Consider the following 26833-nt stretch of genomic DNA (forward strand, 5'->3'; position numbering starts at 1 on the left):
GTCCTCTGTTATCCTGCAAGTCTTTGAGAAGATGTGTTGTACCTTCATTTTTCCCTGCTGCTGCTTCTATTTGGAAACTATTCCTTGTAAATTTCCCTGGCTACGTTTTCTGCAACTAAAAAATGCCTACTAATCCATGTGCCCAGGGGAACTTTCCTTAGAATGGATTCTCTCTTAAGTTGGGCCTTGAGATCTTTCAGCAGAAGTTGAAAGTTCACTGGGCGATTCTGTAGAAAAGACTACTGTTCTGGTGTTGGGTGTGTTTTGTTTTGTGGGGTTTTTTTTGTTTTGTTTGTTTTTCTGCTGTTTGTTATAGAGTAACATTAATGTGAGTAACACCATAGGTAATCATTAAAAACAAGTACTTTGTGAAACACAGAGGTGTTGATTTCTCAGATGCTTGCTGCTCTTAAATAAATATAAAGAATCTATGAATTGTCCTTGGGAGTCACATCCAACTTAGTCACTACATACATATTTGCAAAGCAGAGTCCGAGGAACACAAGTTAAATGGAAAAAGGAAAAAAAAAAAAAGAAAAAAAAAGAAAAAAAAAAGAAAAAAGTCCATTGGTTGACACGTGATCGGTTGACATCTGATCTTTAGGATGTGAGAGGAAGGTTGCAATGTTGGTTGTGTTTGTAGTTTTTAAAAAGTTTTGGCAATTCTCATTTTGTAAACAAAAGATTTGTGATAAAGCGTGTGTCATCTTTTTCTTTTTTTCTCTTTCCTAGGGTCTCCAAGCAGCTCAGAAAGAAGCTCAGATTAAAGTTCTTGAGGGTCGCCTTAAGCAGATAGAAATTACTAGTGCTACTCAAAACCAGCTGCTGTTTCATATGCTAAAAGAAAAAGCTGAGTTAAATCCTGAACTTGATGCTTTGCTGGGTCACGCTTTGCAAGGTAATTTTGTCATCTTGTATTCTGAATAGTCAGCTGCACGTCACATTTGCCTTTCATGCATGCTGTACTGGGCATTCTAGACTATTTCTTTTCTGAATAGATGCTGTATTTTAACATCTTAAACTCTATTTCACAATTGATGTGCATGTATGTAATTTTTAAACATATCCCCTTGGCAGTGAAATGTAGGAAACAAGTTGGTTTTTTTATTATCAGGACTTTTAAAATTCAAATAATTTCCTTGTTATTTTTACAAAAGACCTATGCATTTACAATTTGGTATGATTTTAACTTCTGAGTGTGAAATTCTAAGTATGCAATCCTGTTCAATCATCATATGTTAGTGATTTTGAGAGTGGCATCATATGTCTGTTACGGCATCTATTCTACTTCTCATGAGATGATATTAAGAGAAATTTAGAGTACATTTGGGTATTTTTGTTTTATTTCTTTTTATAAATGGATATGTTTTGATTGGAGTGTTGCTTTTGTTTCCTTGTTGCTGTTATTTACACAGACCTAGATAGCATACCGTTGGGTAAGTATATTTAGCTTTCTGTGTACTGTACAGCTGCATGAGTTACTAATTCATTCATGTTCACTAACTGGTGCATCTTAGAATTTGTGAGTTTGTGAAGTTTGCATGAATTATTCTGTAAATGTACTCATTATCATGAGCTTACAGAGCATTTCTTCCCTTCTGAAGTCACCCGTAGCCCTCATGCTAGTTAGATTTGTCAGATAAGAAGTGAACACAGTAAGCAGAGCTGTATTTTGAATTTATGACTTACTGCTTACGAACCTATAGTATGTTCAGACTACATAAAGCAATTTCATTATATACTGCTGCTGTAGTTGTGACAAATTCTGCTCATCTTTTTAGGTCTGAAAAAAGGTAATTCTTAACGTGCAGGCCATTTTTCACGTTTTGCTGACAGCTTATTTTGTAATGTAAATATTTTACACAATGCAGATTATATCTCACTTTTTCAATTGGGGTTTAGTTACTGACTTCACTGATTTTGAGGAGATGAGTCTTTTGTTGTTGTTGCTTTGAAATGATTCCAAATAAATTATGCTTTTTTCCCCTCCCTTGCTCCTAGCCATAAAATTGGCTATGTTTGAAATGTGAAAAAAAATATTCATGATGTCAGTAACAATTCCTTTTGTATTGTCTTGTTATTACTTCTAATCCCATTATGCTGTCCTGTGCTAATTTGCATAGGCATCTGAAACATTTCAAAAGCACAAGACTGCCTGAAAGTGTATACATCAACATCTGGTGTAAACTGGTGAGAACTTTGCCAGATTCCTCACAGGTGACACCTGAAGATCTGTGTCAGGGCATCTTGCTGCATGAGGCCATTATTTATTCAGGAATCTCTATGGTTATTAGTATCACAGTGTATCTAAAATAGACCCTTAATGTGTGTGCGTGTGTGTGTGTTCAGTGCTGTTGGAGGGAGAGCGATGCTTCTCCATCCAGGAAGTTAGCATTGCATTTTCCTTAGATCTGGACAGGCTTTTACTTATTAACAGCATCTGGAGCAGTGGAAAGACACTTGTTAAATGCATTGAAACAGTACCTCTATCATGACAATTTTAGTAGACTATATCTCATTAAAGAAGCTTTTTAACATTTTGCACGCATGAACTGAACCTTTTAAAACACCGAAGCCACTCAGGACTGTGTTAACGCTTTATAGGAAGAAAACTACACTGTGGGTGTTTCTTGGCTGAATACGCCACACTAACCTCAGTCCACACTGAAATCCAAACTGCTGACCGTCTTGTGTCTTGTAGATCACTAGTGGCTAAATCTTGTGAGCTGCAAGGAGTTCAGACACCATTATAGTGGGGCTTCAAGGCTGGGACTGCCAGCTGGTCAGCAGGGACTCTGTTGGTGCAGGGGCTCCCTGGTAACCTGACACGCTTCCCAGGGGTGGAAGTGTGGGTGGCAGCAGGTCCAGAGACCAATTTCTCCAGGCTGCCTGACAGCTCAGGGGCGGTACCCAGTCAACCCCATCCCAAGCAGAGGGGTTGCGCCTCCAGCGTGCTTGTCATCAGCTGCTTGTTAGCCACTCCCTTGATGCCTTCTTTCAGCTCTGATATATTCAGAAGTTCTTAGCCATTTGAACATGCTTGGCTTGAAGTTTGGGCATCCCCCAAGTTTGGGCATTCCCCCACAACAATACAGTTGTGCACCTGTATTCAAGTGTAGACTTAAGAAAAGGGTTCAGTCTGCAGCAAAGCGCATCACAGGCTCAGGTTTTGACCCTCAGAATGGATTTTGAATGCACACCTACCTTGTGTGGGGATAAACTAGCTGCCATTCACTATCCCATCTGCTCTTGTGCAGAATTAACATGACCACAAACTTGAGTCCTGAAGCGTTGCTGGAGTGTTGTGGGAGCTGCTTTTTCTTCCCACCTGTGACATCTAGACGTTCATGGATGTGACTCACAGCCACATACATACAGATCTTGTGAGGGCTGGTCAAACATCACTTTTTCTGGATGAACTGTGCTGGTGTACCGCATTGTACTGGTTACTGTCCAGTTGCCTCTGCATAAGGATGAAGACCAGTCATCACAAATGCTCTCCACTGTTCTTCGGTCATTGGTCTGTCAGCAGTCATCTCTGCTGCTCCTCGCAAGCAGTACTAACTTTATTGCTCCTTTCAATCTCTGCTCGCTCAGGACTTCTTACAGAATCTTTCTCTTCTGTCTCTTCTCATTTTCTTTTGTTGATTCCGTGTGCTGCGTTCTATCTGGGGGCTTCCTGCAGTCTTTCTGTGCTGAATTGCAGACAAACTGAAGAAAAATATCAGTACATATCAGGTCCCGTGAGTGTGAACCTACAAATAAAATCCCATCTTTTGTAGCCATCTCACTCTTTCTACTTTGTTACATGTAAAAGCTGATCGCAAATTCTTTGAGAAGGGGGTGAAGTAACATCACCCTGATATGAATCATATATTTAAAAAAAAAAAACAACACATTTTATTGATGCTGCTTTTGTGCCTTGCTAGAAGGAGCAGTACTCTAGATCCCCTCTTTTGCGGAATACATAGAATAATGATGTGTATAGAAAAGATTTAATGTGGGCTCAAATCCAGAACGGAACAAAAAAAGAAAGTTCAGAGTGCTATTTCTGTGACCCCGCTTTCTTTATAATACTGTTGTATTTCTGATAGTTAAGGTTACATTGTTAAAACTAATACAGCAGTTAAGTACCTCTGAAGTGCATTGTTGGTGTTGGTGCTAGATTGATGTATGGTTTTGATTTATTTCAGGAAACGTTCTTAGATGTAGCATACACAAGAAGGCAGCATTTTCCTTCCTTCCTTCCTTCCTTCCTTCTTCAGAATTCAGCTGGACACTATATCTTTCCTCCCTTTCTCTAAAGCATGAACTTGCACTTAAAACGTATAGATGGACAAACCTATTTTACTATGGGTGCCAAATATTTTGGTTCTATGCATTACAAATTGTATCTGCTTTCTGGCAGAAATTAAGTAAATAAAGTGTCTTTAATAATAAAGAAGAGATGTAATGGAATTTCATGAGTATGTTGAAAAATAAGGGGCTTTACTTGCAGGAATGTATTATCTATGTCTTTAATCTATGCTTAAAATATATTGTTAGAATAATATGCAAGTTAGGGGATTTGGTTTCCCAAAAGTTTGGAATTGATTTTACATATGCCCTGAACTGGTTGTCTCAGCTTAATGTTTTGCACAGTTTGCATGCAGACATGTTGATCTGATGTTTGACAGTGTTAGTGTGTGACGTGCATGCTGGTTTTGTCTTTTGTGGACAGGTTTGTGTACATGTTTTACTTCAAGAGCATTTCTACTGAAATGCTTCATTTTACAATTAACTTCAATACAATTAATGTCTTTTTAGGAAGCAGTTCTAAAGTAATAAATGGTGGCATCATCCTTTGAAATCTAAATGCTTACATACTAATAAAGTGCTTGCTTCTTGTCAGTCCAAATGGTGCCATTTTATATAAGCTGAGGCTGAGCCTCAGCTCACTAGCTAGTTAAAAATACAGTTGTTTGGGTTTTTTTTTTTATTATAACCAGCCTGATTCTCTCTTAGAGTAAGAAGATTAACAAAAAAAAAAGAGGGAGAGACATCCTTACTGTTCATTGATTTACATCCTGTCTTGCAGTTAATTTCTTCTGCTTTATCCTCTTTCTTCCAGATTTCCTTCTAGAATTTATTTGTGGTTTTCTGTCATCCCTGCCGCTCTGCTGCAATAAATAAAAAAAAGAGGACCATATTTGGCACAGTGTGCCTAGGCGTATGATTTATTTAGATTGTATGAAAAAAACTTTAGTGATGCCAGGAAAACTCAATGGGAACTGGCTAGCAAATAGTTGAGATATTTTGAAAATCCCTGCCTTTCATATGCTGTTCATCTACATTCAACATTGTCTGAGCTGTTTTGTATAGCACTTAATACTTGCACATCCTGTTGTAGGTGGACAGACTAACATTGTTCTTTTGGAAATTTTGTAGAAAATTTGGAAGATAGTACTGATGAGGATGCTCCATTGCATAGTCCTGGGACAGAAGGAAGGTGAGCAAACTTTCTTAACCAGTAACTGGATCTGGTTCTAAGAGTAAATGACAGTGTTTTTTCTAGTATAATGCATCATGTATACATTATTAGAAGATATCTGTGATATTGTTTCGTTCCACTTTGCCCAGCATTTCAGTAGAAAGAATCAAATAACAATACACATTCGGCAAAAGTGTGACCTTTTTTTTTTTTTAACTGTGATGCAATTTTCTTTTAGTTCATTGTCTTCGGATCTTTTGAAGCTTTGTGGTGAAGTCAAACCGAAAAGCAAGGTAGGCTGTACAACGATAATAACAATAATTCATACTTTAATGGCATCTTCTGGGGAATGCTCTTGCTTTATTCTGGAGACATTAATGAACAAAGACATGCAAAAGGTGAAATGACATACTAGGATTTGTATGTAATATGCTTTTGTCTTATACTTCTCTCTGAGTGCAATGATAAAAATGCACTTTTTCAATATCTTGTGGCTGAATTTTTGCAGTTCCGGAAAGAGATACATTCTTCCAATTACTAGCACTCCAAACTGGAGTAGATTTGCAATTTAGCATTAGTTAGGCTGCAGTTTAATGTTAATGCCAGTGGGAACTGTGAACATGCTTATTGTTTGTGATTTGCTTCTGTGATCATAGAAAAGTAAAGGAAGTTTATAAAATAAATAGAAATTTGACCTCCAGGCTCTTAATTACAGTTGGCGTTGGAGGACTATATCTAGGCTGTCTGCAGTTTAATATTAATGGCAGTGGGAATTAGAAACATGTGCATTGATTGCCATTTTGCTTCTGTGCTCACAGGAGCATAAACCAAGTTTGCAAAGTAAATAGAAGCTTAACCTCCACTCTCCTAACTGTAGTTGGCTTTGGAGGGATATACCCTGGTTGGCTGTTGCATTATTAGTAGTGTGCATTGGTGTGCAGCTCTTTGGGCAGGTAAAGTGAGCGAGTTTTTGAAAATGTTGGCATAAAACAAACATGTCGGTTCTGTAATGGTTCTGTTCAGACTGGACCTTCATCTTCTCCAGTAGCCTTTCTTTCTGTGAGGAATAGATCTTAATTTCACAACATCATCACACGTAACACGTATAAAAACCTAAGAGGTTTTTAAGAATGACTGTGTTACACAAAACTTGGCTCCTTTGTGAGGTTTTCCGTTGTTTTCAAATTGTTGAAATGCTGAGCAAATCTTAATTCATGTTGGCTTAAACTGTTTTTGAAGTGACATAAACTAAGTAAGAAGCAGGGTTTTTTATATCAGAAGAAGCATCAATGTAAGAAGCCATGCCAATATAATTGTAGCTATATAAATTCACACTTTGCTTTATTTCTCTCTGCTTTATAACATTTCATTTGGATAAACCTTAGGAGAACAATATTATACTCCTGTAGTAATGACAGGTACTTGTAGCTGGTTGAAAGGATATCCTTGGAAACCAGTTGTCAAATCAGTGTTTCATGCTGTTGAATTTGACTTGCCTCCTCTGAAATTGCTGCCAAAGAGTAGAGGTGAGGTCCTTGATTTAGTTTCCAAAGGTAGTTGCTAAGTGAATTGAGGGGGATGCTAATTACCAGCTAACAATAAGCTTAAATGTAGCACTTTTGACACATACCATGAAATGCTTAAGTCACAACTTGGTTTTTATTTGTCTCCAGGCCCGCCGGAGGACCACTACCCAGATGGAATTGCTATATGCAGACAGCAGCGATTTAGTCTCTGATGCTAGTGCTGCAGACTCTACTTCAGCTGGCCCTCTCGCATCAGTCGCAGAAACCCAAGACAGTGGGATGGCTGCTGACACAAATGATACCTCTGCTAGGGACAGAGAGTTTATTCCCCCACCATCTGGCTTACCTTCTAAGATAGGCAGCATGTAAGTTTCACCATGCTGTACTAATTATCCTTTGCTTATAAAAAATGCATGTTGCCAACTTCTTGTAATCTATTAGTTTAATTTTACAAAGGAGATTGATATACTTTAAGCTTACTAAATAATACTGACAAAGCTCCTCCTTCTTTTCTACCATCACTACTCTAGAAAGTATAAATGCGCTATTGTAAGTGACAGGTTTTGTACTGAAGATATAAGTTCTGTTAAGTTGCTTTATCATAGTACAATTATTGTAGCCTTGTTCCTAGGTAGGGGGAAAACCCCACCTGGTACCTTGGATACTTGGCTTTATTAGTGCTATGGGAAATGCACATTCTAGGGAGGTAGTGAGAATCTGCTTAGAACAGCAGAGAGATTAAAAAAAAAAAACCCCAAAGACTTTATATGATGTGGTAACAGTATCTGTATATGGTCCTAAGTATTACGTAAAATCTTTCTGTGGGTCATCTTGTGTGGACCATGCTTAAAACGAAGACATCTATACAATAGTAGAGTATGCAAGTATAAAGTTGAAAGAAACGTGTTGGATTTTACGAATCCTCAAAAATCCTTTCTATTTGCAGGTTGCACTTCCCTGCAGAACAGTTTTACTAATTGAAAGTATTACTTGATGCCAAATAGAATTAAAAATACTATTTTTTGTCTTTTTTACATTGGGGCCAGCAGGTCTCTCTCATGCAGTCTCTTTTTTGTTTGTTTGGTTTTTTTCACTTGCTCTTGCTGTTCCTTTTGTATCTACCAATATCACTGTTGGTTATTAGCCATTGACTGCTAGAGACCCTTTTCTTGGCTTTTTAGGTACTAGCTCCTATAATTGCACAAACTCATGCGTAAACTGAATGTTCTTGCCACATTCAGTGATATGGAAAAACTGTGTCCCATAGCTATCTTTGTGTTACAGATTCTGGAATTATGCATCTTTTGCTATCCATCTCTCCTATTTGCATAATATTTTTACAGCAGTCTCTATCTAATGTACATTTGCAATGAGTATTATTTTTACTATGTATTTCTAGCATGTGCTTGAGGTGGCAATCATGAATAGTAAAACACTGCTGACAGCAATTATTAACCCATGCTGATGGCTTCAGTGCATTTTACAAGTAGAATCTGCTTGGAAAGAATGCTCTTGGGGATGAGGATAGGTGGAGAAACCCACTTGTTTCAGCAGTTAGTGTGAGATCACTAGAGACTCTTGAAGCTTCAGGATTTAAAACGTCAAGTGTTATGACCTGGCATCCAGGACTCAGGTAATACCAGCTTTTGTCTCACTCCATCTTCTAAAATGTATCCATCTATGAAAGTGAGCCAGCAACAAGGCAAACCAAGATTTTCCTGAAACTTTGTTCTGTGAGCGTTAGAGTTATGCACTGTCAGTAACTCAGTTCAATCAGCAGCAGGCCTCACGCGTATTTCGTTTTGTTATTGATCATGTTAGGAGATAAGTGATCAAAAGTTCCCACAATTGGTCTGCAGTGACTTCCTCACTGTAATTGAGATGCTTTTTCCAAAACTAGAACTCAGTATACTTTATGCACTGTTGCTGGTTTTGCTGGTCACTGTTGAAGAAAGGTTGTCTTTGAGCCATCAGGCCTTCCTATATGGGCTTGTAGTGCCATCATATCTCTTGTAATAAAATACATTCTCCTGGAGCAGAGCATGGTCTTATCTGCAATGAACATTATCTCCCTTGTGCCACTTAAGTGGCATTCAGGGATGTAGAAGCAGTAACAGTGATCCAAAATATGCATTCTCTGGAAGAGACAGAAATGAATTTTATGCTTAGGTGCAAATGTAGGTGTCTGCATATGTACAAACTGCTCCATGCAGTTTTTTCCACCCTCCATTTTCTCAGATCTGTGGTGATTCAGAGAAGCACATAAATGCACACGGGCAACAGTTAGTTTAGTTGGAATTCGGTTTACAAAGATGGCTAGTGCCATTGTCCTTTGATATGCTTGGAGTAGAGTAGTCTCCTGTAGGTCTTATGTCAGCTCTGTTCAGATGTCTGATATCCAGGGAAATCTAAAAGAGCACTGGAAACTGTAATTAGGTGTGTGTCTTGCTCCTTTTTATTCAGGTCACTGACATCATGCACCTGCGTTTTACATCTATGCTTAGGAAGTTCATTCCAGTGCGACTGCTGCATTTTTATAATACCTGCATTTCCAGGCTTACAAAAAGAATTCATAATATAATCATGCTCTTTACATCTGATGATGTGCCACTGTGGAGTCAAAGATGGAAGACTCAAGGGGGAGACAGAGAGAGAGTGAGAGTTAGCTGGTTCCATTTCTGAGTATGCGGGACGCTGGTGTGAGGCAGAGGAGCTTGGATTCCAGTTTCTGCTGTGGTTTATTTAATGTAGTAGCTGCACAGTAGACACGTAGGCGACCACGGCAGCGGAGACCGTAACCCAAGTTTGTCATCCCTGCTGAAAGATCTAGCTATCAGGCTGATCATAGGATTTGCCTTGTGACCCCAGCACTTCTGCATTCCTAAATGCATACTGGTCCATCATAAAGTGAGGGAAGGTGTGCGTCCTGTTCCACCTCTTCTTATGTTCTTTGCAGAGTATGCCTAGAGGTAAGGGAAGCCTGCAGAGAAATGGGTGCTCTGGCTTTGAGGAGGGAATTGAATCCACCTTCCCCTTCTCTTTGTGTGCTTTAACTGCTAGACTTTTGTGCAAAACCAGATTTGTCCTCCTTTCCCCCTGGCTTCTCCCCCCGCTCCCCCCCAAATCCTTTGAAGAGCCTGGGGGGAATCTAGGGCTGTCACACAACTCCTGGCACTAGGTCCTACAGGTAGGACCTTCACCTTCCAATTAGGGCTTGTGTTCAGTGTGCATGTGATCTCTTGAGATGGTCTCGGCTACTTGGGTCAAGTAGCTGTTCTTGGTTGTGCTTTCCTTCGTAAACCATGTTATTCTGCATGCCAGTCCCCAGATGGATTTTATAGAGCACAGACTCCTTCTCAAGGGAAACTGGTACAGCTTTTCTCACGTAGAGAAGTTGCAGCTATGTAAATCCAGAGCCTGCAGAGCTCTGAGACCAGATGCTAGTAACTGTGTCAAGCAGGTGGCCTGCCAAGTGAACTTTTGTCTGCTTAATAAAATTGTGTGGCACAAAAGCACTTTCAGAATCTGCTTTCTCTTTTAGGTCCTTATTTTAGTAGAAACAACTTCTAAACACAAGAAAAAGAGGATAAATCAAAGCAGATGTTGCTTTTCTGATTGCCCAGCTAGTGGGAAATGAGAGTTCAGGAGAGTGGAGACCATCCAGATTCCCTTCTTTTTTTTTTTTTTTCTGACTGTGGTGAAATGACGACATTGGGATGTCAGCATTAATGTTGCACTCTGGAATTATTTCAGAGAAAGAACTAGAGAGACAAAGGAGGGATGGAAAGCAAGGAAGAAGGGAAGGGGGGGATGAAGAGAAGCAATATTATAACAGTCAGGCTGTCAATGGGAAATACTTTTTCTCATTTCCTAGTTTTGAATTTGATATTGAAGCATGAATATGTTAATGCAAAGTTTGATTAATATGTAAGAGTCATCGTGATTTCTCTGTTCTTCATGTCTGGAAGTGGTCTATTGTAGATGAAAGTTGTGGAATCTGAAATTTTAGACCTTAGTCAGACATTCCATCTTTTCCATGGTCTTAATTTGAGATGCATACTCTGCTGTATTTCTTTTTGTCAGTCCCATTTATTATTGAATTAGTCAATCTCCATTGCATATTCAATATCTGGCTCTTTATATGTTGATGAACTATGAAAGGTAATAAACTTGGTGTATTTTTATATTAAAATGTGAGAACACAGGTAGAGCCATAGATTCAAGAGAGACAATAGTAGATTAAGCACGTTCTGAAACTTGCAATCTGAGTGGGAGAATGACAGCTAATGTAAGAAAAGCAGGTTTGTAAAGGGCCTTAAAGTAAGATAATGATTCCTCTTGCTTTAGTTCTAGGCAGCCATCTCTGTCAGAGAAGAAGATACCTGAGCCTTCACCTCTAGCAAAGAGAAAAGCCTATGAGAAAACAGTGGAAAAGACAAAGGCAAAAGAACAGAAACTGTAAGATTCTTTTAAATTTCTTTTCCTCTGAAATAATTTAAACCATGGGTGTATTTTCTTGAAAAATTTATTTTTCAAGTCTTTAATTCTAGGACAGTTTTTATTGTTAGCAGTGAAATTATTCACTGTTGGACTTCTGTGTGGGGTTTTTTTTTTTTTGCCAGAATATTTTTCTGTATTTCTGTACAAAATAACTTGGGAGCAGAGCCCCAAGGAAATGTCCTTTGGAGCATTTGCAAATTACTTTTTCTTTTTTTTTAACAGAAGTCATCAATTTATGTAAAAAACCTGGAGTTTTATAAGAATTTCTTCATTTTACATATGTGTTTTCTGGCCGGAGCTTTCACTGTTAGCACATAAACTTTGAACGTTGTGCCACCTTGCACTCTGCAGCAGTTTGTAGTCTTAAGCTTTTTACCTTTTCTGGGAAACATCTGCAGCTAGCATTAATAATTTTATTTATTTGCTTAAGAAAAGAGCATCTAACATTTGAGGCATGTTGAATTTAACTTCTCTAACCATTCATAACCTGTTAAAGAAGATGTTCTTTTTTTCTTGTAGCTCAGATTCTGGAGCCCCAGAGGCTAGTCTGTCACCTCCTACTTCCCCACCAAGCCGGCCCCGTAATGAAATGAATGTTTTTAGTCGTCTTACTGTTTCTCAGGGAAACACATCAGTTCAGCAGGATAAGTAAGTCACAGAGGGAAGCCTCAGCCCCCAACCAGGGAATTGCAAAGTGCACTCAGTGTAGTATCTGTTAGATATTTTCCTTTCCCCTGCAAGACAGGAGGAGACGTTTCTTGTGTTTTCATGTAGTTTTCAAAGAAAATATTTTAAACTTCCATGGAATCATTGTAAAAATTCAAGAAAAGCAATTTCCTGCTGAACCTTGTTTCCTGTTTTCTAGGCTATGTCTGGTATTTGTAGTTTTAAACCCAAAATAGACAAGAATGGTAGAATTCTTAGATGTACGTGTATTTGTGTGTGTGTTTACACTTGGAAGTAGGATTTAGCTGACAATTTAGGAAATAGCGCTTTTGACAGTTATTCAGTTATTCCCGTGCTGCTCTGAGTGCTGTCACAACAGCACCCTAGAGGATGGGATGTTGAAATGGCTGGAACGCGGTTGTTCAGAGATTATCCATATTATTGAACAGACTGACTTCAGGAGGTGATCTGGAGGAGGAGGTGATATTCATACCTCATTTAGAAGTAGAGCTCGGTTTCCTGGCATGTTAGGCATCTGTTCCTGTAGGAGCCTTACTCCAAATTACAGTGGACTTGACTTGAGCAGAATCTTTACTACAGGTTTCACTACAGATGCTAGTGCCATGGGGTGCTTATGAACCGCACCTCAAACTTATATAAACCTTTAGCTCTGACTGTAGCAAGACGAGAAATTGCTCTTGTCTGTTTATGCTATTGGTTTTTTTTATAAAACTGTGGGCTTTTTTCAGTGGTCTACAGAGTAACCAAGCAGTAGCTTGCAAGGCTTCCAGTAGTTTAACTGCGCTTGTAACTTCTTTATCTTAGCTATGTTACCTTTATCTTACTGCTAACTCCCAGCTAACCCTTTTCATTTTCTCTGGACTAACTTCGAAGTCAAACCGAACCTGCTGAATCTGTTTGATTTGAATTGAAAATGAAGGACATCTTAAGATGTACTGCAAATGTTCATGTCTCGGGGGGGGGGGGGGAGGGATTTTTTCCTTGTTGTGTGTTTTCTTGTTTATATTTTTAAACATTTTTGAAAATGAAAGATGAAGGATTTTAAATTTAGGATTTTCTGCAAATTACTGTTCCTATTTCGGTGGGCTATCATTACATTTAATATTTGTATTTTTTATGATTAACACTTTACATGTTTCTTCTACACTTAACAGGCATTGATGTTCAGAAATCTTTTATCTTTTTTCCTTTTGATATTTTCAACAAGCACTATGTTACAGAGATTAAATTATGCATCCATCTTCTCCTTTTACTTTGTTGCCTTTGCTTCTGTAAAAAAAATTGTTTGGGAAATAAGAAATGGCTCAGCTGGTGTTACTCAGCTTTTTGGGCTGAGACAGTCTACCAGTGTAGCTTACTACTGAGAGTGCTATCTTAAGATTATTGTTCTCCCCCTCCATTATCAGGAGTTTAGAGGATACCCTGAGCAATGCTGTATACTGTATGTGGATTTGCATTGCTTTTCTGAACTGGACATGCTGTTGTTTGTTCTTCTTATAATGGAGGCTTTACTTTGCTGATACCTATATTCTTTCTCCTCACAATTCCACCACTGTTGATTGTAGGTCTGATGAAAGTGATTCCTCTCTGTCGGAGGTACACAGGTACTCTCTCTTTCTCTTTTCTGTTGGCATCTCTCACTGAAGTTATTCCAGTTCTTAGGAAATCTCATTTTGCTGCATGAATTTTCCTCATACTTGTGTACTGTATCTCTTTTGCTTTTGATGGAAGTTTTAAAACCTGAAATTTTGGTCAAGCATGTCTCCCCCTTTCCTTTTTTAGGATGTTCTTGTTGTTGAGCCTGTCAGATTTTTCCTTTTTAAATGAAATATGATATAAACCTTTCCTTAGGGATATTCTTTCTCTCTTTTCTTTAAAGAAAGAGGAGCAGACGTTTTCTTAGGTTTTACATGCTTCTCTTTTTGTTCAGTTGTATGCTTTGGTCAGTAAAAATTAAATCCTCGTGCAAATAAAAATTAGTAGGTTGTTTATTTTGTCTTTCTGACAGAACCCACAGTGGCTTAAGAGATGAAGGAAATGTCACCACTCATGTTGGATTTTGGTACTAAGTGAAAATTAATTTATCAAGAGAAGGGCCATCAAAGGGCTAATAATAATGTGATGGTGGCTTTGTCTGGTCATTGTAGCCATTGTAGCATTATTTGTCTGTAGATTGCAGGGTACTGCACAGAGGTAGATAAATAACTCTGGGACATGTATTTTACATGGCTTGTCAAGGGAATTGAGTGGGTGAGAACAGCAGTAGGAATAACTCAGTCTAGAGACAGCATGATCCACTGGGGAATACTACAGAGAAAACTATATTAGGTTTGTCTGGTGTTAGAAAACTAAAGCATAGAGACCTAAATTAATAATAATAATAATAATAAAGTAAATTGTTCCTGTATTGCTGAAAACGTAAAAAGGTGCAGATTGAAAGGTGAATGCTTTTCCAAAATGAGGAAGTTAATGTCAAACAATTTAAGGCAATATTAATATTAGTAAAATCTGTAAAAGGGTTGTGGGTTAATGAATTATATGAATGAAGACGTCCTGAGACATCTAACTTGTAAGACTATACTAGATAAACCAGCTAATTGTCACAAAGTTAGATAGTATCAGGAAGGACTTTTTCCGTTCTGTAGCAAGCCGCTGGGCAATAAGGAGTTTTTACATTTTCTTAAAGTATCTGACACTTTTTTTTTTCTTTTTTTTTGTGTGAGATAGGGCTATGGCTTAGTTCCTTTTTCTCCCAGTCATATGTGTAATCCCCAGAAGAACAGGACAGTCAGTCTTAGCTGCAAGCTGGTTGGGTCACAGCGTTGTGTTGCATGTTTGTGGGCATCACCTTGAGGCTTTTCTACACTTCACAGAAGTCAGCGGGGGTCTGTGTCTGTGCAGTTGTGTGTGTGGTATTTTAGACCGCTAATAATTTTTGTTTGGTGATGAGTTGTTGGCTGGTGGGGTTCTTTTGTGTGTTTGTTTTGTTTGGTTGGTTTCTTTTGAGGCTGAGTTACAGTCTTATGGCATCCCCACAGAACTAGCTACAAATCCCCAGGAAGATTCCTCTGGGGTATCTGTACTCCAACCGTACTTCCTTTTAGCCGTTTGAGTACAAGTGTGGTGTTGGGTACAGGGTGCAGTAGGAACCTTACTTTGGCAACCAAGTTCGCAGCAGTTCTCCAAGCCTGCCTGTAGAAGGCAGTTGATACAAAATGCCTGCTGTTTGGAATTGGCAGTGCACACTACACTTGCTCCATTTTTCAGATGTGCTATTTAGACTAACTAGACTTTATGCAGTTTGCAGTCTTAAGGTTGGTCCTAAGAATCCAGGAATTTTAAGCATTCCAGTCCTTTTAGCATTACGCAGTCTTTCCCATATACCAAATACCCAGCATCTTGTCTTTTTCATTTGTTTGTTTTCGCATGTGATTTCCTTTAACTGATAGTCCAGAGTTGATGCTTGTTGACGCTAAACAGTAAAAAATCTTACATAGTTTATGAAAGGCATTCAGCTGTTCTGCTCATGTAAGAAAACTAGATTAATTTTTTCCCTAAAGTAAATTATTTTGATGTGTGTCTATTACTATGCCCAACTCACACTCTTTTTTTTCCTTTAGGGGGATAATTAACCCGTACCCTGCTTCAAAATGCATCAGATCATCTCCGCTTCAGTGTATCTATACAGCTGAAGGACATACCAAGGCTGTGCTTTGTGTGGATGCAACTGATGATCTTCTCTTTACTGGATCTAAAGGTTAGGCAAGCTTCATTCATCTGTGCTGCCTTTAGAGGCTGCTTTGACAACTTGCAGTATTGTGAAATTCTCAGTTTGTGCTTGGTGCTGTAAACATGCTGGAAAAGTGCGAGGATATATTTTGCAACATAAGCTGAAGAAGGATTTACAGTAATTATCTACAAGTTTTTCATTCCAATGGGTAGTATTTGTTTGTAGTGGAAAAAAGTAACTCTCAAGAATAACATTAACGTTTGTTGAGTGATACGGTGGAACCAATCATGGAAACATGTGCATACATGGTATGCAATGCAAAGTAATAGCCTCAGGGTAGGGGTAGAGGTGGAAATTAGCAAATCTCTGGCGGTGCTACCTACAGACTTACCTACAGAACTGATGCTTCCTGCCATAGTTGATATTTGAGCAGAGCTAGGGCCATTTTCTTCTTCCCCATGCACCTCGTCCTGTCCCTTGTGAGTGTAAGTGTTGAATGGCTGTTGTGAGAGGGGCTAGATCTAGTAGTGACAGAGTTCCCTGATGGATGCTGCAGCCACTCTATGAACTTTTCAAGCTGGTGGAAATAGTGCTTTGGAAGAAAGGTATGCTTTCTGGGGCTATTCTACTACCTGGCTGTTAAACATACCAAGACACGCTCTTACAGTGGATTCGCAAACTTTTGGTCTAATAATTTTTAAGCCAATGTTTTAGCATTGGTGCAAGTGGACACAAATACAAAAAAAAGGACGTAGTTTTAGCTTCTGTAAATGTTGCTTGGTTAATTTGTATTGATATTTCAAATATAGTGGCTATGTGGGGGGGGGGAAAGACTTTCAAATTTATTTTTTTATTTTACATCTATATTTGTGTTCTAAAGGTTTTGTTTGCTTTTAACATAGGGGTGTTTGCAGATGTCAATATTTGCTCTTTCTTGTCATATGCTAGCTTCCCATATTTATGAAAGAATTTTTGCTGTATATATTTTTGGAGGGGAAAACTTTACAGAGTATACTTGTACTCAAGAGTACAAGAGCGTAGACAACAGTTTAATTAAAGTTAAATCTTTTGGAAATTGTTGCTGAAGCAGAAAGCCTCAGCTCACTGACAGCCATTACACTACCAGATACTGCCAATCCAGGAATGCCAATAAGCTTTCAGGTGCATTGCGGATATTGGGCTCTGGTCTTGATAGATGGGATTTTTAAAGTGGTTGATGAGTTCCTAGTGTATTTGCTTTCTTCGTGCTCCTATAAACACTGTCTACACATTCTCTTCATCCTCCCAGTATTTATTCCAGGAAAAAAGTACTTCTAAAGTACAAGGATTGATACAAACATGGTGCAACAAAGAGAGCTTTCTGTGTGGACTCCATTTGTGTTGCAAAAGTCTTGAGAACATCTAGGCATCTGAGCCTTCAGTACACAAAAGGTTGCAGTATTTAAATTCCTCTGCTACTGAATGAAAAGTGTGACTAAAGCACTTACAATGGGATTTTCAAAGGCTTTTAAAAGCACTAAATAGTTTGGATCACTTCTTGCCTCCGTAATTTTGTTGTAGCTGTCAGCCTCCTGTCACGCTGAGGCTCTAAGCGTCTCATGAACTATGTTCTTGATGAAGAATCCTTGAATTAAAAATTGAGTAGTTCTCTTGATCAGTCATCATCTAAACTTTACGGTCTCCAAACTGTTTGTTTGACGGTTTGGGCTTGACATGGGATTTTATCCTTTTAAAATGCCGTGGGACCTAATATGCACATCTTCTACACCACATCTAATCTTCTACATCTAATGATTAATCTTGCTTAGTTTTGATGATAGTAGATGATGCCCATGTGTACTCAAAAAATGGATTAATTAATTAGGTCTTTAAAAGTGCCTACCAAAAGGGAGGGTTATGTATGAGTGCGAATGAATGTATGGACTTTTTAAAATTAATTGATTTTTGGAAAGACATGTTTTCTTTGGTGTTTGTTTGTTTAAACTTTTTATTTTTAATTTTTTTTACTCTTTTTGCTTGTCTTTATTTAGATCGTACCTGTAAAGTCTGGAATCTGGTAACTGGACAAGAGATTATGTCTCTGGGCGGTCATCCAAATAATGTTGTTTCTATAAAATATTGCAATTACACTAGCCTGGTCTTCACAGTCTCAACCTCCTATATCAAGGTGTGGGACATCAGAGATTCTGCTAAGTGTATTCGGACTTTGACGTAAGTATGCTAAACTACAAATGCAAAGAGTTTAAATGAATCTTACTGTCACAGATTTAAAAAAAAAAAAAAAAAAAAAGGGATTTAATTCGATAGTGTAGCACTATAATTTAAGTACGCTGTTTGGGACCAGAGGCTTTCTTTACATGTTCAGGCTAAGTCACTCTAGGTCATTGGTAATATATGGAAACACAAACCAATTTGCATTCATGCCTATAGTGTTTTTATCAAATGTTTAGTATTCATAATTGGCTCATTATGAATGCATAATAAAGGGAGTTTTTCTTTGTTTTCTTTTTTTTTTTTTCCCTCCTCCTTCCTCACCATATTTAGGTCTTCGGGCCAGGCGATGCCTGGTGATGTGTGTTCAGGAAGTACTAACAGAACAGTCACTATCCCAGCTGGAGAGAACCAGATCAATCAGATTGCACTAAATCCAACTGGCACATTCCTCTATGCAGCTGCTGGAAACTCAGTGAGGATGTGGGACCTGAAAAGGTACAGAACCCCAGCAGAAGAGAATGTTCTCTAGGTGGTTACATGTGGATACCAAGTCAATTAAGTGTTTCCTGTTTATGGTAATGTCCATAACCTGGGCAAAATATGGTCAAGATATGGATCAACTAATCCACGCTGTGGTGGTTACTGAGATAATGAAGGTGCTCATGATCTCCTCGTGTATTAAAGTTATGGCGAATAGTTTCAGTAAAAATGATTGGAAAAATCACAGAACCACAGAATAGTTTGGTTTGGAAAGAACCTTTAAAGGTCATCTAGTCCAACAACCCCCTGCAATGAGCAGGGACATCTTCAATTAGATCAGGTTGCTCAGAGCCCCGTCCAATCTGAACTTGAACGTTTCCAGGGATGGGGCATCTACCACCTCTCTGGGCAACCTGTTCCAGTGTTTCACTATACTCATTGTAAAAGATTTCTTCCTGATATCTAGTCTAAATCTTCCCTCTTTTAGTTTAGAACTGTTACCCCTTGTCCTATCGCAACAGGCCCTACTAAAAAGTCTGTCCCCACCTTTCTTAAAAACACTCTTTAAGTATTGAAAGGACAAACACAGGAAAGGAAAAAGGACAAAATGCATTGAAAAGAAAAATACAAGGTTTTGTTTAAGATAGGCTCTATAAAACATACTCTTGTAAGGTGACAGATGCATGAATCCTGACTAGTAATTGTTGATGAGATGATGAAAACCAGCTGATGTAAAGGAATATAATACAGGGCTATGATAGCCACACTATAATAGCAGTTTTCCAAACAACCCGCACCCAAAGAGTGTGTTCAAATTAGAGAATACTTTGAGGGGTTTGATTTGTCTTTACTTAATTTTTTTAATTCTTATTTTACATAAATAGATGCTTTTGTTTACATTTAACATAGATTTAACATTTACACATGGGCATGCATGCGCAATAGAGTATACGTAACCGTGGGATGAATAGTGAAGACATGGGGAAAATGAAAAGATCTATTCTGTCAGAAACTGTGCTATAGGTTGTGTGTATATATATAACAAATACATATACAAAAGAACAAATCCTCATTTCTTCTCTTATTCCTGAAGGTTTCAATCTACAGGAAAGTTAACTGGTCACCAGGGTCCCGTTATGTGCCTTACTGTAGATCGAATTTCCAATGGACAAGATCTTATTGTCACTGGTTCAAAGGATCATTATATAAAGGTAAACCCTTAGAATTTGCTTATTTATTTTGACTCTTCACATCAGCCTGGCATGCAGGCTTCAGCAGAAGTGACTCACATCTCCACATCTGAAACGTGATAGCCAAGGTGGAAATTCTTTCATCATTTATAGACTATGAATAATGTTCAGTCTTAATAAACTCTTAATAATCTCTTAATCTTAATAATCACTTCATTGCTATTTTTATGTGGATGGTTGCCTGTAGTTAAACTTTTTCTTAATCCTCGGTAAGGTGGACATCAGGTGTGTCAAGTCTTGGAGAAGTATCCATAACACCTACTTTTAAGAAACATTTAGCTCTTGAAAGTATCTTAAGTCAGTGCCTCTGTCTTGGAGTACACACCTAACTGCCTCAGCAAGAGACACTGTGTGCTCCCCACAGAAAAGAGTGGGGTCTACCCAAGCTCTTGCTTAAGTGTTATCAGAGTTCTGGAGTGGGGAAGGAGAGAGAGTTCAGCACATCCCAGCCAACGTGCCCAGTCTACTTGGTGTATTCAGTAGCATGCAAGTTGCTCTGAATTGCCAGTGGTGTTACGATACTTTCCTGCTTCTGGGCATCGGAATTAATTCACTCAAGAATGGGAAATCTGGTTGGGGTTTTTTTTTGGGGCGTGGGGTGGGTGTGTCTGGTATTTTGTGGGATTTTTTTCTCCTTTTCTTTTTTTTTTCTTTTTGGGCCCACTTCAGCCAGGTGGTATTTGAACCCACAAGCTCTTGTTTCTGAGGAGTATGCCCAAAGCAGCAGACTGTGGGAACTATACATCATCTTTCCCACAAAGCTGACACTCACGTTGCAAAGTGTGTAATTCATGAGGCCAAAGAGAGAATGAGCAAGACACTCTAGCCTGTTATGATGGGGCACCCTTCGGTCTCGGCTTTATACTTCTTGCACCCTGGAAAAAGTGTATAAACACATCTGGGAGTGGAGCAGAAGCCAGAACCTGAGTAAGCTTTCTCAGGGAGCTGGCCTTTCTCTTTTTGATGTTATCCTGCAATTCTTGGGTGCTGGGCTGTGCTCTGGGCCAGCCTCAGAAGATTGCCTGGGAGGGGGGTGCATCGCTTGACGGTTTGGGCCATGGGTTTGAATCCTGTCAGCAGTCTCTATGGTTAGAGGCCAGAGGATTCTTGGGCAGTAGGGTGGCAGAGAGGCACTCTAATAATTACTTCTCTGCACAGCTCAGAATATTGAGTCAGTTAAGGGCTACCATCCTGGCACAGTAGGACCTCAGTGGGGACAAGAGGATGCGATCATGTAATGCAAGTTTGTCGTGCTACCAACTCATGTGACGAGCAAGGAGGTAAAAAGGCTTTTGGAAAAGAGAGCTGTCAACAGTCAGAGAAGGTTATCTGCTATTCTTGTGTGCTCCCTTGCTGTGGGCAGGCTACATAAATCCTTATGAGGCCACCTGATTCTTGACTTAGACCTAGAATACTAGGGATATTTGGCCATGTGTATGTGCTGCGGAGTAGTGGGTGTTCTGCAAGGTGAGTGCGACCATAAATTGTCACGCTGCTTTGGATAGTAGAAATGATCTGTGTGTGCATGGTCAGCACAACAGGTTGGGAATTCTCAATGCTTCTCCACATGGGTAGGCTACCACTGCCCGTAGTAAGTCTGGTCACAGATACTGCCTTCCCCTGCCACAGGAAACTACTGTTTTCTCTACTAAGCCAGCAATATTAGTCACCTCTAAGTGCCCCATTTTTCTGGTGTATCATTGAACTTTTTTGTTACAATTGGAACCGATGCATGTTAATGGAATACTGTAACTGAATATACCTTTAACTCACTCAAGGCATTTTTTTACTCTATCATTCGGTCCCTTCTTTACTGCCAAGCTTATTCATTTTAAAAGGTCAATGAAGAGCAAATAATGGGGGATGAAGTCTGACATTTGCTTGTGAAACAGTGGTAGTGGTTTAAAAAGTTATGGCTCCTCTGTTCCTCCTCAGCTCAGTCTCACTGGGTGAGTTCTGGATCATTACGATGCATAACAAAACAGGGTTGCTTACATTGCTTCTCTGGGGACAAAGAGCTGATGGGGTCGATTATGCCTTAAATTCCTAAAATGCCCTCACTTAAAGAGTCTGTTTTAAGCCCCCATTCTTAGAGCACAGGCAAGGGGAGATGCGAGTCTTGTCCATGGAAAGCATCAGCATGTAATGGTATTGCCCTTGCTAAAACACCTTATTCAGAAAAATATATTAATGTATCATCCTGCAGCTGCTTGTACAATTCTCCCAGCGTGAATCGTGTTTTCCATACTCACTCGTGAGCTTTGTTTCTCTAGCCCACCACACGGTACCTACATAGACTCTTTCTTGTGAAGATACTGTGTATTTCATACCCACGTAGTAGCACTTCTTCCCAGAATGGTCTTCTCTGAAGTCAGTGAAGCATTCCTGCTTCAGGCAAGAGGTAGAAGAGGACAAAAGACTTGTTCTGGTAGATAAATTCTGTCAAATATACATCATGGTACAGTGGCCTGTAATAAGACTTCCTAAGTGTTTCCCCTGAAGTTTTTCACTGCAATGTCTTCCAAGCTGGTTAGATGGCAGATAATTTTGCTTAACGTATTTGATCTTTTATTTATTTTAGATGTTTGATGTGACTGAAGGGGCTCTTGGAAGCGTAAGCCCTACACACAATTTTGAACCTCCTCATTATGATGGCATTGAAGCACTTGCTATTATGGGAGACAACCTCTTTAGTGGATCCAGAGATAATGGAATTAAGAAATGGGATTTGACTCAAAAAGACCTTCTTCAGGTAATGGAAAAAATCACGTGGCTAATGTGACAGTCATGCTGTAGAACTGTTTTCAGGCTGTGTAAATGTTCAGGCTCATTCAATGACTCTTCACTTAGATACCGATGTTTTTAATAGGGAAGGCATAGAGCACTGACTAAGACAGAAATCGATAATGTCTTTGATCCTTTACACTAGGAAGGCAGTTGCTTTTCTTTTCAGCGTGTGTAGCACCAGGAAGTTCTGATGAAGTGGTTAGCCCTCTATTTTTGCTCCGAGTAGGTGGATTTTGGCTTTTTTGCTTCAGAATGAAGGCAGCACCTGCCTCCTCTATGATTGGAATCATGGGATATCATCCTTGTCATTGTCAAGTTGGTAAATTTTGGACTGGGAACCCATTAATGGCAAACAATGCTTTAGATCAGGCTGCAGAATATTTTCTTGCGAAGAGGGTTTACAACCTACCTTGCTCCACCCAGCCTTATTAATAAAAAGCTTAGTCCTTAGATCTCCATTCATCTTGTTCTACAATGCATATGTTAGGTAGTGTATACAATACACATGTAATAATCTGTTTGCTGCTAGAACATATTTGCTGTAAGTTTTTTATCATTAAAAAAAATACCAACAAGGGGAGGGTATGAGGGGAGTAAAACCAGACCCCAAATCCACAGAAACTTGGAAGTTCATTGTAATTTGTCTGACATGGAGAACTTTGATTTTTCTGCTACTTGCTATAAGCAATTCTGTTCTTCAAGGTCTTATGAGAGGTGGTTGAGGTAGAAATACAATTAAGTTGAGACGGTGTGAGATACAGAAGGCAGAAAAACAAATGCCAGAAGATACCGCTGTTCTTGCAAAGGTTTGCTTAGATACCAGTCACTTAATAATTTTTGGAGGAAGGAGGAGCGTGTCTTTATATGTATTTAATGTGCAGACTAATGTGCAAGGAAACAAATAGAATATTAAAGTTTTGGAACATGAGATAATAAAGGATTGGTCACTTTAAGAAGCAAATTTCTATATGGGCATATTTAGTATTCCACAAATATACAATCTTCTGTGATGTTCTTTGAAAATTGTCCAACTGGGTGCCAGTTCCTTTTCAGACTACTACGAAGATTTCACAGCTAATATAGGGATTCAGAAATTCAGCTTCTTACAGAAAATCTTCAATTGGCCATATTGGGGCACCTGCCCTTATATCTGTCTGTCTAGGGATATGTACTAAACAGCTTGTTAGCAACATCAGGAGGACCACAGGAACAGGAAAGATTTTGACTTCAGGATGACTTCATTAAAGTTGTAAAAAAACATCTTCACTCTTGCATTTTAGGCTCATTAAAATATTATGCAATGTGCATTTTTACCATTGTAATTCATTTAACAACAGAAAAAAGACAGGGGCAGGGGTGAAGTAGTATGTAACAGTGGACTAGTTGTGTTCCTTTTCTTATTTTCCTTTTTGTGTATGGGAGTTTCATGTTTTCTATACTTCATGTTCCCTTATTTTTTGGATTTCAAAGTATACTTTAATAAAAATTATCTTGCATTCTTTTTCTTATTTCTATAAAATGTTGTGTGTTTTTCAAGGCAGTGACAATAAAGCATTTGACAAAACAATTTACATAATTTTTATTCACTGCCTTTTTAGGGAATGAAGAAGAGTGCTGTTACTTTTGCTAAGCATGGGGTAGTTCAGAGGGAACAGGCCACTGGAGGCCACACAGGGCAAAGCTGACCTGCTGATCCAAGCAAGGCCAACTTTGTGATTAGGTTTGGTTACTCAAGGCCTTGACCAGTTTTCAAGGTCTCTGAGGTCACAGATTGCACACCTGCTCTGGGTGACCCACTGGAAGCCTTAAACTACTCTTGTATGAATTTTCCCCACTCCCCCATATCCGGTCAGAATTTCTATTGTTGCAACTTTCTTTTGGTGTGTACACTTGACTGTTGTAGGTGAAGGGGAAAGAAATCCCTACCCTGAAAATGAGCTGGGCTGCTTTAAAGTATAGCACTTCAACAGAGGCCCTAGTTTGGCACACCTGTGTTAAACAGGGTTGGTCCTCTAAAATTTATGAAAACCCCTTAACAAACATGCTATTCAAAAGAATTTAGACCTCATCTTCTTCATTTGGTGCTATACAACCCAAGCCACAAAACGCTTCTATGACTAAATTAACATTTGTAAGAACAACATCTCCCCACCCCCCTGCCAGTTTCAATAAGTTCTGCAGGACCAGACCACCAGTGTTGTGATAGCAGCGGATATTATAGATAAAATGCCAAGATGATCCTAGAAAGCTGAATGTACTCCGTGATATGAGAGAGGCAGCAAACCAAAGCAGTTCCTACCAAACTGAGCTGGAGAAGAGCCACTCTTGGGTCCCCTGAAAAGACAGTGAACTTGGGCTACTATTTCCCCAGTGTTGGTACCAAATGGATGTTGTTCTCAGCTGCTCTGTGCAGCATTTTGCTTTCTGAATTAGCTGTAAAATGCTAGTGTCCTTCCTCAATAAAGAATGGATGTATTTTTAAGTGCAACATCACAAAATCAATTTATAATGTGTAATGGGAAAAGAAGAAAGGAGAAAATCAGATATAGAAACAGTTTCTGTCTCCCTGGTGAATTTTTTGAGCAGTATTTTGGGTTTTCTTTTTAAGTGTTTTATAACTGTCTTACAGACAGACTTCAAACATATATGGAGACCATATGTTCAAATATGGATTCAAATACGCATTTGAACATATGCAGATTTAGTGTTAGCCTAAATTAACTTCTGTTCCAAGTCAGGTCAGTTGTGCATATTGAATTTCCTTGTTTTGCAGTACTATTTCACAAAGAGAAACAAACTTGCGGTATAGAAGTAGCCCCCTCCTTGCCCTAAAGGAGGAGAGGCCACGAGGCTAGGATATACTCAGTGTCATGTAGCAAATCTACCGCAAGACAGGAATCGAGCTTAGAACTTGGAACTTTTTCCATTTCTGCGCTTGTTCCTTTAAAAGATTTCACAGCCCTTGTGACACTTCTCTGTTTCTCTTTTTCAGCAAGTTCCTAACGCTCATAAAGACTGGGTGTGTGCTCTTGGCCTGGTACCTGGCGCTCCGGTTCTGCTCAGCGGCTGCCGAGGAGGCACCCTCAAACTCTGGAACGTGGATAGCTTCGCACCCATTGGGGAGATGAAGGGACACGACAGCCCTATAAATGCAATCTGCACCAACTCCAGCCAGATTTTCACAGCAGCGGAGTGAGTTTTTCTTCTCCCTGAATCTTTCTTTTCCATAGCTCCTGCTAGATTTCTGTCCATGCAAATGCATTTAGGAGAGCTTCAGTTGTGTAACTCACTTCATAACATGCATGGGAAGAGCTGGTCCATGCCCCTAAATGCTCATAATCTACTGCAGTGAACTCCAAGTGGGGTGCGTGCCCCCCAGAGGATGCACAACATGATCTATGGGGCTGCAGGAAGAAAATCTTAGATAGAGCTTCAGTAGTACACGTATATAATTTATAAATAAATAAATACACATGGAGGCGTGTGCTCAAAAAATTTTTAGTGGTAGGGGTGCATGATCAAAAAAGTTTAGAGACAACTGCGTGGCAGGGAAAATTTGGCAGTAGTTGAGAACTTTACTAGCTAGTCTTTACAGTTGGGCTATGTACTGCTAGGACTGATTCCTGACCTGTGGGAATTTTTCTAAATGCCATGGTATGTAGTTCTTTGGTTTTTTGTTTGTTTGTTTTTTAAGTGCTGGCGTATAGTGAAGGCTTTGCAAGCCATCCCACTGTCCTTTAAACACCTTGATTTGAACGTTTGCTTCATCAGTAAAAGTGAGCAAATTGAGTACCTGAAATCTCAGGGGGCTTGACCAAGAAAAAGATCTCATTCTGGAAAACATGCGGGAGACAGCCCACTTAGTGGTGTAGCCTGAGCACAGGAGCTGTGAACGCTGTCCTGTTATCTTCTAGTGCCAATCACAGAAGCTTCTGGCCTTTTGAATTGAAAGCAAGTCTTTCTGAATCGAAGCAGGATTTCGAAGTCGCCAAGTTTCCACAGTTGGTGGCCAATTTTTATGTTTAATCATTAATAGATAGGAGTAGAGATGTCAAAGCTTATGTCTCTGCCTAAAGATTATTAATAATTTTAGTACGTGCACTCACCTGATATCTATTCTTTATTACTAGTGAAAGAAAATCCCAGCCTTTTGGCACTTGTGGTGAAGGTCTACAGAACTTATGGTGCT

The 26833-nt window shown here is 39.1% G+C and overlaps 1 protein-coding gene across 4 annotated transcripts in view; it reads left to right on the forward strand.

Annotated features, from left to right (window-relative positions):
* KIF21A (kinesin family member 21A) overlaps positions 1-26833 on the forward strand; it is a 91541-nt gene that overhangs the window by 62399 nt on the left and 2309 nt on the right. For 2 of the 4 annotated variants that reach the window (XM_074583478.1, XM_074583390.1), the window contains 14 exons: positions 733-898; positions 1416-1436; positions 5428-5488; positions 5709-5763; positions 7144-7361; positions 11344-11454; positions 12016-12144; positions 13749-13787; positions 15804-15940; positions 17944-18124; positions 18458-18622; positions 19701-19818; positions 22439-22609; positions 25637-25836. In XM_074583478.1, coding sequence (XP_074439579.1) covers positions 733-898; positions 1416-1436; positions 5428-5488; positions 5709-5763; positions 7144-7361; positions 11344-11454; positions 12016-12144; positions 13749-13787; positions 15804-15940; positions 17944-18124; positions 18458-18622; positions 19701-19818; positions 22439-22609; positions 25637-25836 — 1772 coding nt within the window. The remainder of the gene's footprint in view (positions 1-732; positions 899-1415; positions 1437-5427; positions 5489-5708; positions 5764-7143; positions 7362-11343; positions 11455-12015; positions 12145-13748; positions 13788-15803; positions 15941-17943; positions 18125-18457; positions 18623-19700; positions 19819-22438; positions 22610-25636; positions 25837-26833) is intronic. The other 2 variants (XM_074583563.1, XM_074583646.1) reach the window with 2 other exon arrangements.

Source organism: Larus michahellis, chromosome 1 (assembly GCF_964199755.1).
Source record: "Larus michahellis chromosome 1, bLarMic1.1, whole genome shotgun sequence".
Lineage (NCBI taxonomy): Eukaryota > Metazoa > Chordata > Aves > Charadriiformes > Laridae > Larus > Larus michahellis.